Genomic DNA, 18,556 nt, shown 5'->3' with positions numbered 1-18,556 from the left:
TAGTTAAAAAAACCCACACAACATAAAGGCGAAGCATTTTATTGAAGATCAGTTTTGTTATTCATCTTACTGTCCAATTTCTCTCTCAGCAACGCTGGTCTATAAGAGAAGACAAAAGATAATCATCAAGACACTGGCTTCAGTTAGTCTGTTTATGAGCAAAAAGAAAACTATGAGCTGCGCACCAACAGATCTTTCAGTCTGTAGAGTTTATTCCGAGGTGAAACGTCTACATAATCGCACACGTAGCCAGAGGTCCTTGGCATTTCTTCAACAGTCTGAAAAAAAAAAGTCAAACACATATTTAAAAGGAACAAAGTGTATAGCTTTTCTAGCTCAGCGTAGCAGAACGCTATCATTTAGTTTAGACATCGTTTAGTTTAGTGGACTTTACCTCCTGTAACGCTGCACGCTTTCCTCCAGGATTGAGGCCATGAGACCAGTGCTGAGAGCTCACCTGCAGCACCACAACACACACCACCATCCACCAGAGTGCTCGCTTTACACACATCCTAAAGAAATAGGAAAACAGACAGCTTTCATAGCTACCTTAGGCACAAAAATAGTATTATCCAGTAAAAGTTGAGCAGTAAATCCTGGATTCACACCCCGTGAGGTGAGTCAGAAGGCTGAACAGAACTATATTGTGATATATTACAACATTCATTTATTCTTCTTCGGTAAGCACTTTATCCTGGTCAGGGGTGCAGTAGATCTGGAGCCAATCCTGGGAACACTGTGCATGAAGCAGGAATGGGTTGCAAGTAGATCGCAGGACATACACTCATTCACACTTTAGCAGAGCCAGTCTACCCACTGGCATGTTACTGGAAGGTGGGAGGAAACCGGAGAACCCAGAGCAAACCCACATGGACAAGGGGAGAACGTGAAACTCCACATAGACAGTAATCCAAGCTCAGGATCGAACCAGCGACCCTGGAGAGACGTTCTCAGAGATTGTCTCTCACTCTCTGTTTCACCCTGTTTGTTAATGTCTCTCTCTCTTTCTGTCTCTACCTATTTTTGTCCCTCTATCTGCATCTCTCCTTTCTCTTTCTTTCTCTCACTCTCTGTTTCTGCATCGTTCTCTATGCTTATGTTTTTGTCGCTCTCTATTTTTCTCTCTCTTCTCATTTTTGTCTCTCTCATTTCTTTTTCTCTCTTACTGTTTCTCTTTGCTTCTGTTCCTCTCTCTTTCTGTCTTAACCTGTTTCTATCTCCCTCCCTCTCTTTCTCTGTCACTGTTTAATCCATCTGGGTTACATTCAGGTTACTCATCCATTCCATTACACACAGCACTTGGCTACTTCCTCTCAGAAAATCATTTCTCGTGCTCACTGAAAACCGAACACAAGTCTGAAAATATTAACAAAAGATGTTCCATAACTTGCATGTGCCTACCTTGATCAGTCACCCTGCAGACAGTTCTTCTGCTCTTCACAGTGATGAGCTCTACAATCTGATGCATTTGCTCTCAACAGCAGGCCTCTTATAGCACTCCAGCTTCTCCCTCTCTCTCTCGCTCTCTCACACACACACACACACACACCTTTGTCCAACTCTGCACTACAGGACACTAAGAGCAGAATGAGAGGACACTCAGACACTCCCCTGCTGAGCATCTTTACCACTTATTTACACACATTAATCTGTTAAGTCGGTGAACGCCATGTGTGTGTATTAAAAGATGAGAAGGGGGATTTAGTGAGCTTTAAGTGTCACTAATGCTTTCAAAAGCTAAGCTAAAAAGATTAAAGTATTGGCACACTTTGCTGTTTTGGGTGCCTGAGTAGCCAATAAGTGAAAGATTGCTCACTAAAGATCCACTAAAGATTAAAACAGTGGTTCTCAAAGTTGGACGGCCGGTGTGTGTGTGTGTGTGTGTGTGTGTGTGTGTGTGTGTGTGTGTGTGTGTGTGTGTGTGTGTGTGGTGGTGGTGGGGGGGAGACTTACAACCCACCTTTTTCAAAGTTATTATTTTTATTATTGAATTCTTAGTTATAAGCCTGCTTTACTGGTCACAGAGCTCAATAACGTAAAAATAATGTAAAATTGGATGTAATGTATTACATTAGTGGAAAGATCAGGAATAAAAACTCTAAAGCGCTAATTAATAGTCAGAATATTATTGTATCATTTAAATCATAAAGCTACTATTTGAATGATAAATTGAATAATATTGTTTATAAAATAATTCGGTACTGAGGGAGTGTGAAATTTAGGTTAGTTACAGAGGTCCCTAGAGCCAAAAAGCTCGAGAGATGCCTGTACACCCCCCCCCCCCCCCCCCCCCCCTTTTTTTAATCAAGTACTATTTCACCACTTGATCCCATCAATTCACCACCCGATTACCTCCAAACTCCTACTTCAGCAGGTAGAGTTATGGGATCAGAAGAAAGCAACACATGCACGCAACCAGGATTCAGATAGACCCTGGCTCACATTTGTTGCAGAGCTGTGCATTTAGCGTCTCGAGTCTCTTTCACATTGAAAACAGAAAATCCATAAATTTGCTAAAACATTTCCTGAATGGGTCCGCATGGTGGTAAAGCATCCCTAGGTCTTGTGCAGATGTCTTCTAAAATGTGTGTACAATATGAAATAAATGCAACAAAATCAACCACACAGAACAACTCGATTTGTTTATAACAGTCTGTTTATGGAAATATAGTTCCGTAACAGTGAGGCGAGAGGAGAAGACGTCTCTTCTCTTACACCTTACATAAACACAGCCTGCTTACATACATAAATAAATAGCGTGTGCCCTTTCTGTGAGGGTCTGATAATCAGAGAATCGCACTCAAAAGTGCAAAAGTCTGCTTCTGATTGCCTTCATTTAATAAGTACCTATGATTACATCTAAGAGACATAACAGCATATTGTATATCATTAGCTTTAAGCTCATGTCAGAAATTATTTCCAGCTGAACCGGTCAAGTGTTTGACCACGCAGCAATAATCTGGGTCGATATTAATGATACAGGCAACACATGAAATGGGGGCTGTTATGTTGTACTACAACAAAGAAGCGATACATAAAAGTGCTAAGTAGGGAACGACAGCTTGTATATATACACTAATGCATAGGGAAGCACTGGATGAAGTAAAGCACCCTTTTAACCCTTTTTGGTGTCAAACAATTTCCAAAAAATGAATAACAAAAAGGAATCGTGAGATGTTTGATGATGAACAATCGCACAATAATACAATGAACGAATTCAAACCAGTGTGATTTTGCTACTGGTTGTACACAATCTTTTTAAAAAAACAAACAAAAAAAAAAACCCACTGTGTTAGGCACGACTGCATTTTGGTAAACCGTCTTTCATTCAACATCCCCATTTCTATCTATTCAAGCCTTCTCATGAGGATTTGAAAGAAATCCAAAGGACTGACGAGAGCGAAAGTCAGTTTTGTGTGGGAGGTAGATCTGAAATAAAAATCCTGTTTCTGTTTGAACAGTGCACACAGGGAGCTAATAAACATACATTTATATTGCATATGTAATTTTATACCTAACCTTAAAATAGTTTGATAAGCTTGTCAGCTATTATATATGGTATATGGGTAGCAATACGTTTGTCGTGTTAAGCATGCATACGTGATACGATATGGTGCGGAAAAGCTAAAGCAAAGCACAAGAGCTTTAAAAGTAACTCCTCCTTCAGATTTCAGAGTCAAACTCTAGCAATTCCTGCAATTACCATAGCAGAAACCTCTTCATATTTGTGTGTCGGCCTGGAAAAACTGAGTCGCTGAGACTGAAGAAATCAAAGAAATCCAGTTTCACCACGTAAAGGGTTTTCCCAGGCTTCTGCACACATATTCTTAAGAGGCTACTGTTTACACCCCAACCCTCTGAGACAGAGTTATAAACTCAAATATAACACGTATTTGGTTGCATTCACCTTCGTGACTTCCACATCTAATGATAAGAAACGTATACATTCACTAAACTTCACTCACTTGGGATCCGTATCCCCAGATATAATTGAAGCCTCCAGACTACACAGGATTTTCAGCAGCAGCGCATTAGCACTGATACGGGAAGCCAACACTTATTGTGGATTAAATCCAACATAAATATAAATACACATACATAAACATAAGGTTTGGTATAACAAATTGGTCAAAATGGACAATGATGTATGTGTACTTGTAATCCTACAAGAGACCTGTGCTAAATAAACACCCTGCATGTGCACTAGTGCAAGAGAGTAAAGCTGTGGGGTGAGGACATGGAATGCCGATATTGCATATGGGTCCAATGGGAGCGGTTAACATTCGTAACGGAGCAGCTGCGAAAGGCTGCCCAGGCGGGAGCCACGTGATTGGCTATCTCACGCTCTGGGACATGTGCAGCGGAGTCAACATCTCCTCGAAGATGGCTCCCTTCACGTTCGAACCACGGAGGTTGGCTTCTTGGAGGTCACAGCCGGATAAATCACAGTTCTGACGTGAAAAAATAAGGATGCAAAGTTTATAAAGATGAAGCTGCTATTCAGGTAGATAATGCCATGAGCCATGGCCCAGATTTTAATACAATTTTAAGTAAGTATGAATAACAAAATACTAACACCTACAGTAGGTATCAAAGAGTGTTAATAACTAAGAACTGTTATGTTACGTTACATGATTTAATTTAAACAACTACACTTATTTTGTAGAATTTATTATTCTAGAATAAGTTATTATTAACAAATAGCTGCTAAAGGAATATATTACATTATATATTGTAATAAATTTATAAAAAGAGGTAAAGAGGGGATGAATATGGGATGAGCCAGATAGCAACTGGTTGCAACAGAACTAATTTAGGGGTTTCACAGCATTGGGGATGAATACTTATGCAATCACAACTTTTACGTCTTTATTTGTAAATGATTTTGCAAACTGATTTGATTTCTCCCCACACTTCAATATTCCGGGCTTGTTTAAGCACCCCTCACCTCCAGATCAGTGCCTGCTAGCGTTGCTCCTCGCAGGTTACAATTCTTCAGCTTGGCGTTCTTCAGCGTAGCCACGCGCAGGTTTATCCCCGTCATCTGACTGCCCTCCATATCCACACCCTTCAGATTGGCACCTACCACATACACACTGAATTATGACACTTAAAATAAGACCAGTTATATCACAGCGCTGTCTTCGGGGGTATTTTCCCATCACAGCACATCCGGTCATGTTTTATGCCTTATGTAATATCCATAGAGCACCATTTTTGTAGAAATATTAATATAGTATGTAGGCAACCAGAGCATGTAGACATGATCAGGCTCTGCAGTATTTCCTGAGTGTTTACTAGGGTTTGATTTTGCCTCCAGAAACACACAATCAGATTTGGGAATAAGGGGAAGTGACTCAACATAACATTTTGGCCCCAAACACTTCTAACTCATTAACAGTCCAGGACTCAGGACGCACAAGTAAAGAATAATGTCAAGCTCATTTTGAAAGAAAGGTACATGCTGTAAAAATGTATATACCCTCCAAGTTGGCTTTGAGTCCTGATGGATCTTCGAAGTTACAGCCTCTCAGTGAGGCTCCCTCGGCATTAGAGCACAGCATCTTAACGCCCTGCAGGTTTGCACCCTGAAAAAAAAAAAATACACTGAACAGTCAGGCAATTTAACACATTACACAGATCAGACAGGAACAATGAGAGTGTGGTGTGTGTGTGTAACAACCCAAGTCTGGCATTGTTAAGAGTTCAGTTCACTAAACTGAAGGTCTGCCATGCAGTGGAGAACAAACACTGACTCGTGGACTCAATAAAGCCTAGTGACTATAGGGTACCCATGATGCACAGTGCCTTTTTTAGACACAGAATAACCCTATATGTTTTTTTCTCAGGATGAAAAATGGGAGATGGGAAATTGTTGGGAATATGTGAATAGCTTTATTCAATCACAGAGCAAGTCATCGCAATGCAAGTGTGCTGGTTCTGTCCTCTGAGATGTTAGCAAGTGAGCAAACTATAGTATTAAATAGTAAAATGAGAAAAGAATGACAGCTATATAATCTGTTAAAGGTTAGGATTCACCCTTGAATTTAGTCATATGCTCATATTTACATTGTGAAGGTTTGCCATTCAAAGGTGCATTAGGTAAGGTTAGCTTTTTTTATTCCCCAAGATAAGGTCTCTAACAGGTCAGGTGGGTAAGATGAATGATTCTCTTCCATATTCACAAAGTTCCATCCCCAGGATCTACGGCGGCTCGTATAGCATCAGTAAAATGACTGACAGGAGGTGCATCCAAACACAAACAACAATTCCAGATTGGATTTCACTTTTCCAAACATTTTCCATTCAGTTTTTCCTCAGCAACTTAATACACTTTTGCTAAGGCCATGACTTCCATCTTCCATGGTTATTTGCACACCTAAGGAATAACAACCTGACTCTTGCACCTTTAAATGAACATCAGAAACCTTTGGCTTAAGGCACGAGCACTTGGTGTGCTGTGATTGGATGAAGTCACACACACTCATTAATTATTCATGACTTGCACTAGCACATCTAAGAAAAAAAGAAATAATGAACAGGGTGTGGTTTCAAGGCTAAGTTAAACTAAAGCGAGATACGTACATCCAGGTTGGCCCCAGAGAGGTCAGCCCTCTCCAGGTTCGAGCAGCACAGGTTGGCGCAGGTGAGGTTGCAGCGGCTCAAGTTGGCCATCTTGAAATTGATGTAGCGCAGGTCCAGTCGAGACAGGTCTGCCCCGCTGAAATTCAGCCCCTGGGTGTACACGAGAGATGGAAAGGCGGCTTAGACAATTCTTTCTAAGGTTGTTACACACAACCTGGTGGAAATGCCTGTACCTGACAGCGCAGCTCTGACTTGGTCGGCGTGGCGAGCAGAAACCGTACGAACTCTTTCCGAGAGATGGGCGAGTGGTCCTCGGGGGGATGGGAGTTCTGTGAGGATGCAAACTCATAAATACACACTCAAAGAGACGAACTGACAAGGCTCTCGATCATCCAGATTATGTCTTTACCTTAATGGCAACTTCTATCTGCTCAGCGAGTTGCTCGATTCCAAAGAAACGAGCTTCTTCCAGTACACCTGTGAGACACACACACACAAAAACACATTCCGAATTAACAACACAAAAAATACTCAATGCATCAGCACCACCATTTAAACAACTATGACTAGTGCATCACATGGCATCACATGGAGCAGAAGACACCAATCCCAACAAAAATAGGTTTATGACATGATTCAGTATTCAGAACACACACACTTACCTAGTAAGTTAATTCCTTCATTGACAATAAGCTGGCCGTGTCGCAGGTAGTTCAGGATGGGCTCAAAGTACTCAGGACTGCGGTCGATGAGGTAAGCGCCTCGCTCATCTCGCTTGTTACCCCACACATCTACAACAGCGCAGAGGAGCGAAGCACAGTGACAACTGTATGTGTGTGAACTCCATAAAATAATATAATAAATTGATAATTCCATACAAGGGGCTTAATGAAGTGTGTATGAAAGCCTTACCGTTCCCTCTAAACATGTGGGCCAGCATGCTGTCAGGCTCCTTACTCACAAGCGTACTCCTGAAGTGAGCAAAATGGATCAACACAGTAACATTATTAGCAATAAACCTCAAGCACTATATAAAGGCCTTTAGATTATTACCCAGTGGAGGAACTGACACAGAAACACAATTCTCTGTTTCTTGCAAAATCTCATCATTGTGACATATCTGGGGCTTATCTGCGGCCGAATTACCGAAAACTGACAGTCAGATCCAAAATTATTTATCAAGGAGGACTTTTTTTTTTGCTTTGGGCTTTTTATCCTCAATCATTGAGTCCCAACGTTAATCTCTATCTAACTGCGTCTATCTTTCCAGCTTATGTGAATCTTATTCTAAATCTGAATCTGTTATACAACAACGCTGCTTAATTCTCAAATCTGATTGGTCAGAAGGTGTTGATTAATTTTCTATCACAGGTTTATATAAATGAGCACATTCTAATACATTATTGTTTCTACACTAACAGCTAATTCATTGGAACTTGTAGATAGAAAGTTGTTATTCAACAAAGAAAAAAGAAAAATCAATGATATGGTGAAACTTTCTATGAGGAGATATTTATTTAACATTTTTGGAAGGAGTCTCCAGTGTCAGCACTTCATAACAGCTACAGGTAAAGCTGTAACTTTAATCTGCCATAGAAAAGTCTACTGACACAAGCTGCATTTTTCTGTCTTATTACTTTTAAGAAGACATTCCTCAACATTAAACTGTAACTACAAATGAAAGACAAGTATGACGCTGTTTAATAAAAAAAAATTTGAAACGGTATGAGAAGAATACTTCGGGGCATGCTGTTATTGGAAAATAATCAACTCTGGGCTGGTAACCGCAACTGCGCTTTGCACTGGGCCACATCATACTACCCCATTGTTCCTATAACAGCACATCCTGCTGTTTTTTAAAAAAATTCCTTACATATTGTTAGGAATAAACTCTGTACCGTGTGGTTGTGAAGAGCCGCCCGCCGATATTCAGAGTCAGCCAGTCGCTCTGGGAACCTGAGCGGTCATCAGCAGCCCTTCCCTCACTCTGAGGATCTGAAATGTACAAACACATAAACAAGAACATCCAGACATTAGGACAACAATTCTATAAATGGCACTTTGAGTGCTTTCAGTGGACCCGTTGTGGTTTCAGGGTTATACAAAAGGAGGAAGATGATTAAAACAGGAACAGGAGACATTAATCACAACGACTTACCCACGAAGGCATCTCCCTCTGACACGTACAACACATCATCATCTCTGTAAAGCAAAATAACAATAAAAACACACACTGTTCAGGTTTAGCTGACAAACGAAACTCTCAGAAGTTAAAATTTATTTATAAGCTTATAATACAGTCATATCTGTTAAGAAGTAGAGCAGATGATAAGCTTCAAGGTTCTTTTTGTCACATACATGTGATGTAGTGAAATGTTTTTCCTTAGTGCCTCATCCCACAGTGCAACAATGATACATAATAAAAACAGAATATAATAAAATAAAATTAAAAACTAGTAGACTATTATGTAAAAAGGTTTAGCAGCCTTTAGAGGAATGAAAATGTAGAATATGAATATGCATAAATAGAATATGTTTAAAAAAAACAGATATACAGAGCTGTAGTGTAAAAAATTACGAAGATTAGGACTTTTTTTTTTCTTTAACCTTATGAGGAGAGCAGAAAAGTTTGGTTAGTCTTCCAGCTAAGGTTCTTACCTAATTAGGGCGATGTCATCGATCAGGCCGCCCTTCCCATTGTACAGATTAGTGGCCCTGATTCCCAGTTTATTGCTGGCAACGGATAAGAGATCAGACAGAGTCCCGTACACTGCTACAACCTGTGGGAAAGAGAGAAGTTTGCATCAAAAACAAAGAGGAGGATAACGTCATCAGTCCGAGCTGCACAGATAAACTTAAATCTCACGACGCCTTCAAGGGTTTTGTCCAAAAATTGTTCTTACCTTGAAGTAATTGTAGCTATGGATGTGAAACATTATTGTTATAACAAAGTTGAAAAAGCTAATGATATAAGAATCCCTTCCAGCTGAATTTTAGCTCGCTTTGATAAATAAGTCATTTGATTTCCTTTCTTAAGACAGCGCTGTACTGTACGTAAGGAGTGAAAGACGACAGGACAGGATGTTACAGGAAAATAATCAACGACGTGGTAGTAATCAATGAGAAGCGAGTTGATGTTATCACCCCGAAGTTTTCCTAAAACAGCATGTCAAACCATAACACTTTTTATTTATTAAAGAACAAAACATTGTACGCAAAACAAGTTAGTTCCTGTTATCACATACGTTACATTGGCTATAAACATCTGTTCTCTGTAAACATCAGCCTCTCTTTTCTCTCTTTAGGTTAGAACAAAAAGAAAAACCCTCGAAGCCTTCCATCCTGAAGACTTAAAGTTGAGTGTTACAAAGCACTGACACTGGAGACTCCTTCCAAAAATGTTAAACAAATATGGAGCATCTGCACTCTAGTAGAAGAGTACTATTTAGTATAGAAGTATGCATCAAGGCGTAAACCATATAAATGAAAGGAATTTGTTGCTATAGTAACGTGAATCTCGGGCAATATATGTATATATTTACATCTCGCGAGATTTGACAAAAATGAGTTCTCGCCTATAGTCTAGCTAGCTAACAGGTATGAACCAGACAGAACAAAAAAGCAGACATGTAACTGGTTTTAGCTGGTTTAATTTGGAAGACAGTGGAGACATTTTGGAGTCATTTTGAAAAGTCACGCGCATTAGTTACGCTGACAGGCTTCATCATCATCACATGACAGCCAGTTAGCCACTGAAGGTGCCATTACTTTAGCCAGCATTCAGCGGGTCATTTTCCCAAACAGGCGAACTGGAAAAAATAAACCGTATTCACACCTATAATAGAAATAATTTTAAAAAAGCCGGTGCGTTTCAGTATGTACATAACCAGACACAGACGTGCTAGCTTAGCTAAGCTAACAGAGAGCCACCGCTACGAATGAACTGAAACTTCCAGCTAACTCACCTTGCCGTTTTTGGAGGTCCCATTGACAAAAAGCGTAACCCTTCGCATTATTTGCGTGAAATATAATGATTTACACTGCTACTTTTACAATTCACAGACAATTTCTTATCTCTGAGCTCACTACTGCAAACTCATCCCTGTTAAAGTGAAGACGAAAATTTCACAGCAACAACCTACATTGTATTCCGATTACGAAGCGGCTGTCCAATCAGCGCGCTCGCATTGTTACCAAGGTAAACGGTGCACCAATCACAATGCACCATCACGCTGCCGGAAGTGCTACGCTAACCAATCAGAGACAATTGTGGGATAACTTCACTCATGAGGAATTTGCAAGGGAAATAGTGTATTCAGTGTGGGAGTGGTGCTTCAGAGGGTTGCTCCTCTGTTTCGCAATGCTGCGTGAATATTTAATGGCAAATGAGAAGCGTGGGAGAAGAAGTTCAAAGAAGAAGAATATTAAAATAATAAGCCTGATTGGGGTAAAGGCACCATTAAGAAAACCAACCCAAGTTATGAGTCCTTTTTTTTTCTTGAAGAGTGAAACATAGGTATAAACATAGGTATATACGATTCTAAGGGCCCTGGTCAGACAGGGGGCCCAGCAGATCCCCATACTTTCATCAGATAATTGGGGGCCAGGGCTTGGAGCCCGGAGTAGGGATTTGTCAGGGGGCCCAAAAATCATAGCAGCATCCCTACATCTAATAAAAACAAGACACTGAATATGTTGAATGACTTACGAGAGCATGACTCAGTAACAGCTATGAAGATTTTCAGGCATAAGTAAGGAATAAAACACTTTGGGGGGTGTGTTGTTGTAGGAAAATAATCAGCTACATGGTGGAGTGATGCTTGAGTTACTGTTACCCCGAAACTGATTCTTTTCCACTAACAGCACGTCCCAAAAGGGTTTATTCCTCTTACACCACAGCAATTTTGACATTTTTAAAAAATGTATTAATGAATGACATATTGGCTTTTTTATCCATTTATAGTTACATTTAATCAGGGGCGCCGTAACAGGGGGGAAGGCTGGGACGATTCTAAGGGCCCTGGTCAGATAGGGGGCCCAGCACAAGCCCATACTTTCATCAGATAATTGGGGAGTCAAGGCTGTAGAAATTTGTCAGGGGGCCCAAAAATCATAGCGGTGCCCCTGCATCTAATATCGTGGAACATCTGCTAAATAATTCTGTTTCTGTTATCACTTGTTCAGTTATTATAGGAGCTATAAACAATAGTTACCTCACCAGCCTCACCTTTTTTGCTCTCTTGAAGTTAATAAGACAAAAAAAAAAAAAAAAAAAACTGGCTTGTTATGTGCTTGATTTGTAACAGTCAGTAAGTTTTCCAGCACAGTTAAGTCGTCAAGACAGAGGACTTTACATGTTCTACAAAAAAATCTATTTATTATTACCATTAGACTGATAACATGTTAGAATGAGTACATTAATATAAACATTGCAGCTGGAACTACTGCTGTTATAGAAAATTAATCAACGCTTTCTGACCAAACAGATTTGAGAATTCAACAGCTCTGTATAGAAAAATATAATAATGGTATAATAATGATATAATTACCCAGTCAACTTCCTTAGTACTAATAGACATCTAGCAAAACGGGGGTTTTCTCCACTAGATGGCAGATGGGAAAATGATATTTCCAAACCTTCCTGCTCATATTGCACAGCCTATTTTATCCTCATGAAGGGCTTGAAACAGACTTGATGAGTTAAATGAAGTGTTTTAGAGCAGGAAAGGCTTTAACACATACAGGGAAGAGGATATAAAGAACTAGAAAAGGCTTAGGGTACTGTTCAGTCTCACCATAAATTCTCAGTGAAACATCCCATTTTTGTTATTCATTGCCAAAGGAAGAAAAACGTGTTATCTTTGCTTAGTTAAACATTGCATTTTGTCCACATAGTCTTTGTGCATAGGCTGATTTTTTTTTAAACGGCCCATAAATCATTATGAAGTTTACAGCTAGGCTAGAGTTTTCATGAAAGCGTATGTGAATACAAAATGCCGGGGTATTGTTAAATAAATAAAGGTAAACGGCATCTAATTGATCACTTCCAGCACTGCAAGTCTACGGGTTTAGTGATACAAAAGTAATAAAACACAGATTATGAATTTATTGCTCAAATGAAGAAAGAAACTGATTGCATAATAATATGATAGAGGAAAATTCATTTCTGCATAAATCATTAAACTCTAATATTTTCAAAGCATGATGTAAATCATGAGACTTTAAAGTGCTGCCATTTTTACACAATTCCACCCACGACTGCACTTCTGCCTCCAGGTGTAGTTCCCCATTACCCATGGCCATTTGGCCTAATAACATGGTCCAGATAAGCCACAACTAATAACCTAATTAAATGTCAAACAAGACTGTTTGCACTCACGCTGGCTTTTTTCCCCTTTTTTGACAAACTGAATTAGAGTTAATGAAAGACTTTAAACAGGCAACGAGTGATAATATCCTGTTTACAGCTGAGTGAGTCTTACATAGTGACCATAATCTTATCTTCTGCCAAAAAAATGCTGTTTTTCAAAATGTCAGTTCATGTCTGTAACAGCTCACATGGTCTGCAAACACAGGGAGCCGATAATCACACATCTCAGTGTACATTGTTGACAATTTGGCCACCAGATGTAGGGAAGTTTCCCATTGTACATGTCTCCATGTTTGGGTAACGAGGGCTGAGTATTATGTTCTTGAAGAATAAATTAGATAAGGTGATCCATGGACAAATGGTGTGCACTTTGTTTTTGATACAGAGTCCAGGAGGGAGAAAGGCTTCTGACTGACCTGTTTGCAAGCTGTGTTTAGTGCTGAATCTCTCAAACGGTCTTAAAAATCGTTTGTTAAACCGCAAAACACTGCATTGTTGATTAACTCTTCCTTTAAGACCATGGTAACTCAGCATGGAGTAAATTGTCTTCATGAATCATTTATCACTTTTTTTTTTCCATTGGCATAAATGAGCTTAGAGTTTAGAACAACCTGGAACAACATTTGATTTTGCATGAATTCAATATTCGTGTAGAAATTACCGTAATAAAAAAATTCATCTTGGAACATCTGCTTCATAATGCTTTTCGAAACAGTTTATAGCAATTATCAGAGCAGATAAGGGTGCATACGTGAATTCCTGGCATGTTGATGGCCCTCCCTCCCCATGGCTCCCACGCTCAGCCAAACACTGAAATGGCCCTGGCTGAATCTAATGAATCTATTCCAATAAAACCAGGTCTTCTTCTTAAACAAACTTTTATATTAAATAAATACACATACCAAAATATGACATGTTATCTACCTGAGTGGGGAGATAGAGCATAGCTTCAATATAAGCGAATAAAACCTTTAAAGGATATGAGAAACACTGGAACATATTTAAGGACCATTTGGAAGTCCTGTAATCAAAACTAGAGGTATGATAACATGTTAGAAATCTACAAATACCTGTTTATTTTGAAGTGGGAGGAAAAAATTCATATTTTACAAATAAAATAAGTGGTGATTGCATAAGTATTAAACCCCCCATTGTTGTGAACCCCATAAATTCATCCTGGTGAAGCGAGTTGCAATCAGAAGTCAGATAATTGGTTTAATGGAGTTCACCAGTGTGTAATTTAAGTGTCACATGATCTCAGTATACTCAGAGTTTGCTAGAGAGCATACCAAAACAAACGAGTGAACAGGTGAAGAGAGCATTAGCCAGAGAAGCAACCAAGAGGCCAAGGGTAACTATCAGAATGATCCTTCCATCACCGTGCTTCACTGTGCCGATTGTGTTCTCACGGTGAGAACAAATATACCAGATAAAAATCAGAGAAAACTGCAATTCTATGCTCTTTTGAGCTTATATAATAAGCATATTAAGGCTTAGAACAATCCTGTTAGCAAAAAATGACAATGTTTGTATATATTGGTCAAACACTGGGTTGCGGAGAATTCATCATACTATCACACTGCTAGTCTTAAGAAGGCATGTTTCATCCGAAAAAACTTTCAAATAACTTAACCTACTCACTCCATCTACTTTCAGTTCTAAAATCATTAAATGTAAATAAAACCCTTTATGTAAATGAGCAAAAATGAATATATGAACACATTCAGTGAGTTATATTATGAAAATATGAGGAGGCTGTATAGTTTTATTTAAACACTTAAACATTACTTAAAAAATAAATTGTGTCTTCAAGTATTTAGTATTTTCAGGGAAAAAAAAAACTGTGTTCAAAATTATTGGCACCCCACAATGAATATCTAGTGAACTCTCCCTTAAAGAGAATAAAAGCATTGCGTCTCTTCCTCAATGTCTGTGAAGGTTTAAGACACTCGTAGAGGGATATTGAATTCCTCCATGCAGAGCATTTTAAGCTTTCTAATATTGTTGGTGTTTGCATGTGGACCTCTCTCTTCATTTCAGATCACAGGTTAAAATCCAGAGGTTTTTAGATGATCATTGCAAAACTCTGATATTGTGTTCTTTTAACCATTTCTTTGTTATGGTTTGGTTAATTATCATGTTGGAAGACCCATCTATAGCGCAGCCTTTTGGCAGAGGTAACCAGATTTAGAGTTAACAAATCTTCTTTCCATAAATGATACCTACATTATACCATAAATCTGCCTTAGAGGTGCCCAGTTTATGCCAAGCCTGTTACCTGGTAAAGACAACAACAGACCTTTTTGGGCATTGAGCAAACTGAACATTGAGCTAAAAAAAAAACAAAAAAACACAGAATTCCTTCATGATAACTGTTTAGGTGTGAAAAAAATTCTCATGAGAATTATTTTTTTATACAAAAATATAAATGATGTATTTGCTGGTCTGCTGGTTTTAATGAATGGTTCCAATAATTCTTGAACTGATTGTATTATACAGTAGCTGTATATTAACAAAAATGCATGTTCATATTGCCAGCTGTGGCATTTCACTGTATTTAAAGAGGAGTTCTTCTTTATGCCATGATTAGTGTTGGAAAACAGGTATTCAAATGATCAATGGACTAAAAAGCGCAGTATTTCAATGAGATAACTCAGAGAACGTTTCACCTAGCAAGTTTAAAAACCCAATGTTTTTACTCTCATGGCTTCCCAAGTTCAGCATGCCTTATTTTATTTATTTTTTTGACCTACTTGGCCATCTAATTTCCTTATTTGGAATTAGTTCTAATTAATTTTTAATAAATTTGTGGTCTTTCTTGTTGTGTTTAAACAGTTTTGATTCTGTTCTTCTTTGCAAAGCCCTGATTTGCCTTCTGCTATTTAACCTTCTTTGTTCTGTGTGTGGTTTTTTTTTTCTGCCAATTTTTGCCTCCCTTAGTCTATTCATTTCTGGAATCCGTGCAATGCTTTATTTGCACATTTTAGGACCTCTGCCTGTTTCCTTGTGCTGATTACTAATAAATTCTGAATAAGGACTATCTCTCTTGCTTCCGTGTGTTATGGAAGACTGTGTGTTGCGCAGAGGATCGTGCAATGGAGTTTTACAGCATCTCAAGAGATACTGGCCTAGATTCTAGATTAAAAAGAGACCCGAGTTGTTGATTGGTTATCTTATTAAGCGAGCATCTGGTGAACACACTTTCTGCAAATGATATGGTTTTCATCTTGATGTCAGGGCTTACGGAGAGAGCTTTTGAATGGCAAGGGATCTTATAAACCCAGACCATGCCAAACAATGTGGAGGGGTTAACAGCCATTCTGAATAATCCATTCAACTCAGCACTGAGAAGAGGGCTCGCTAAGAAGCCTTCAGTCAGAAGAACATCTGGATTGGGCTCTTGATGCCCTGCTGTACTGGAGTCAGGTTGTAGCTCACAAGATGGCATGTGTCTCAGCCTCGTCTGTGTCTGGTTAAACATGGGGCCTTTAATTTAGGTCTACTCTGGCCAACACAAAATCACTATTCAACAAGAGTGTTCTAGCGAGTTTAGAGAGCCTATTGAAAGTGTGTGGGTTGATATTAGAGTTGAATTGTTTCACCCAAGACTACACTTTACAGGATTTCACAGTATCTGCTTTTCATATTTTTATATTATCATTAAAAGAATGAAGATAAATGACAATCTCTGCATGTAGTCACTTGTAGAAACTGCTTGAATGTTTTTCTTTTTAAAAAAAGACTTTGATTTTCACCAAAATCTACATGCAGAGCACACGAGATGATATTTTTGGGACTTAATTATCAGTACTTTAGCATGGAATGTCATCATGTCATACCCCTAGTTAATATATTGGAGAGAAAATGCCAAAACCAATAACTGTTACTTTGATAAAGATTGAGTTTGACAGCTGGTGTGAGAGATCTCTTTTCGACTACAGTCATAAAACTGAAATGTCTCTGCTTCTTTCAATTTGTCTCTGGGAGATGAGAAAGATTGTGAGCGAGAAACCGTATTGCAGCAATAATACCTCCTTGCTCCCTAGAGCACACCAAATTCACTTGGGAACATTTTGATATCAATTTCTGCATATACAAGAAGTCACACAGATAGTCACACACACATACACACGCATAAACATATGGTGTTTTATGTAATCAGAATGAGTCTTGCTAGTTATACTGAACAAAACCTGCATGAAATAAAAAAAAAAAAAAAAAAGCGTAGTATTTATATATGTTTAGAATCCATTATCTGGTCATTCCAAATAATGAATTCAGATTCGGTTCCATCCTTACATTTTCTACAAGAACAAACAATTCAAATTGGCTTGGCAATTGCTTAAGCTAGACTTTTTTCCGCCAAGTGAAAAATCATTTTAGCGTCATTAACATGATTTTGTTGACATTATGAGGAAATGTTAATGCTAAAAACAGTAATGAAACACTCTATAGACAGACATACGTCCTGGAGTTTCATGATAGAGCTCGAAGTATGTTCTCACTGCCTTATCATTTATGCAACATGGAGGATTCTAGCGGGCGAAGCGTGGAGTGTTAACCAGGTGTTTGGAGTGTGTGCCGTCTGGTATAAGTTGTTACTAGGCAACTGTATGTGTACGGCTGAAACAAAGCGATAAAAGTCAAACACCTCATTGACTTTTTAATCAGATAAAGCAACAATATTAGGCAGCTGATGGGAAAAGTCACAGTGCAGCTTCTCTACAATATTCAGAGAGTGTGAAATGGCATGTGGGGCAGCCCCCAATCCAGCAGCTGGTCTTCCATGACTAGAAACATCGATGATAGCAAACCACAGCTTTATGAATAAAGCATCAGGGAGGCCGCTGCTTCCTTTTTTAGGACTCTGTGAAATAAAACAAAGTGGATAAATAATAGATGCAACGACTCAGTTAGGTGAGAAGTGTGGAAATTGGGTACATGTCCAGAGAAAGACAGAGAGAGAGGAGAAGGAGAATACATGATAGAGGAAATAAATGGAGAGATAGGAAAGACAGACAGAGAGAAAGTGATATCAGAAAGGGCACCAGACCATGATCACTTATTCAAAAGGTTTTTGACAAACATTGCATCACTGTTTTTAAAAATATATTCAAAATGTCTTGCAAACAATGTCATTGTGATCATACACAACAAATTGTTATAAGTGTTGATCTTTGAGGCAGGGTGGGGTGGGTCCAGGGTCTGGGGTTCGATCATGATCTCAATTTACTGTTGTTGTGCAAGTCTACTTTAGGCAATATGAATACTTGAATATTTGGTGTGAACAGATACAAATACAGATAGAAATGGGAGGCAAACGATTTCTTTTTTTCACAGGTTCACACATCATTTAGTTGAGTCTGGAGGTGTGCATCAGGCCAAAAATGCTGCTTGAATATGAGAATTTTACTTTCATGAGGGCCAAGTGAGCGGTCTGAAATGAAGCTCATAAGACAAAGAAAGACGTTTATTAACATAATAACCTGCATAATGCATTTACAGTGTTTGTTCATTCATCCTTAGTTTAAATTAAGCTACTAATTTTGTTTATATTTGTCAGAAATAAAAGTAACGATTGTTAAAGGCATCATTAAAATA

General features: G+C 38.7%; 2 protein-coding genes across 2 annotated transcripts; both read right to left on the bottom strand.

The window, feature by feature from the left end:
• Positions 1 to 23: 23 nt before the first annotated feature.
• On the bottom strand, positions 24 to 1,569 carry LOC113533115 (progonadoliberin-1). The gene is made up of 4 exons (XM_026924976.3): positions 1,402 to 1,569; positions 395 to 512; positions 186 to 278; positions 24 to 99 (listed from the first exon to the last, which is right to left on the bottom strand). Exons 2-4 carry the CDS (start codon positions 509 to 511, stop codon positions 67 to 69), a joined length of 243 nt encoding a protein of 80 aa, XP_026780777.1. The 5' UTR covers position 512; positions 1,402 to 1,569; the 3' UTR covers positions 24 to 66.
• Positions 1,570 to 2,638: 1,069 nt separating this feature from the next.
• On the bottom strand, positions 2,639 to 10,752 carry kctd9a (potassium channel tetramerization domain containing 9a). The gene is made up of 12 exons (XM_026925926.3): positions 10,551 to 10,752; positions 9,244 to 9,365; positions 8,744 to 8,787; positions 8,484 to 8,580; positions 7,498 to 7,556; positions 7,248 to 7,376; positions 6,995 to 7,062; positions 6,819 to 6,914; positions 6,586 to 6,735; positions 5,483 to 5,588; positions 4,949 to 5,082; positions 2,639 to 4,451 (listed from the first exon to the last, which is right to left on the bottom strand). Exons 1-12 carry the CDS (start codon positions 10,596 to 10,598, stop codon positions 4,335 to 4,337), a joined length of 1,170 nt encoding a protein of 389 aa, XP_026781727.1. The 5' UTR covers positions 10,599 to 10,752; the 3' UTR covers positions 2,639 to 4,334.
• Positions 10,753 to 18,556: the final 7,804 nt, after the last annotated feature.

This window comes from Pangasianodon hypophthalmus, chromosome 8, assembly GCF_027358585.1.
Source record: "Pangasianodon hypophthalmus isolate fPanHyp1 chromosome 8, fPanHyp1.pri, whole genome shotgun sequence".
NCBI classification, from domain to species: Eukaryota; Metazoa; Chordata; class Actinopteri; order Siluriformes; family Pangasiidae; genus Pangasianodon; species Pangasianodon hypophthalmus.
The sequence above is the reverse complement of the archived record's forward strand: the minus strand, read 5'-3'. Positions and strand labels throughout refer to the sequence as shown.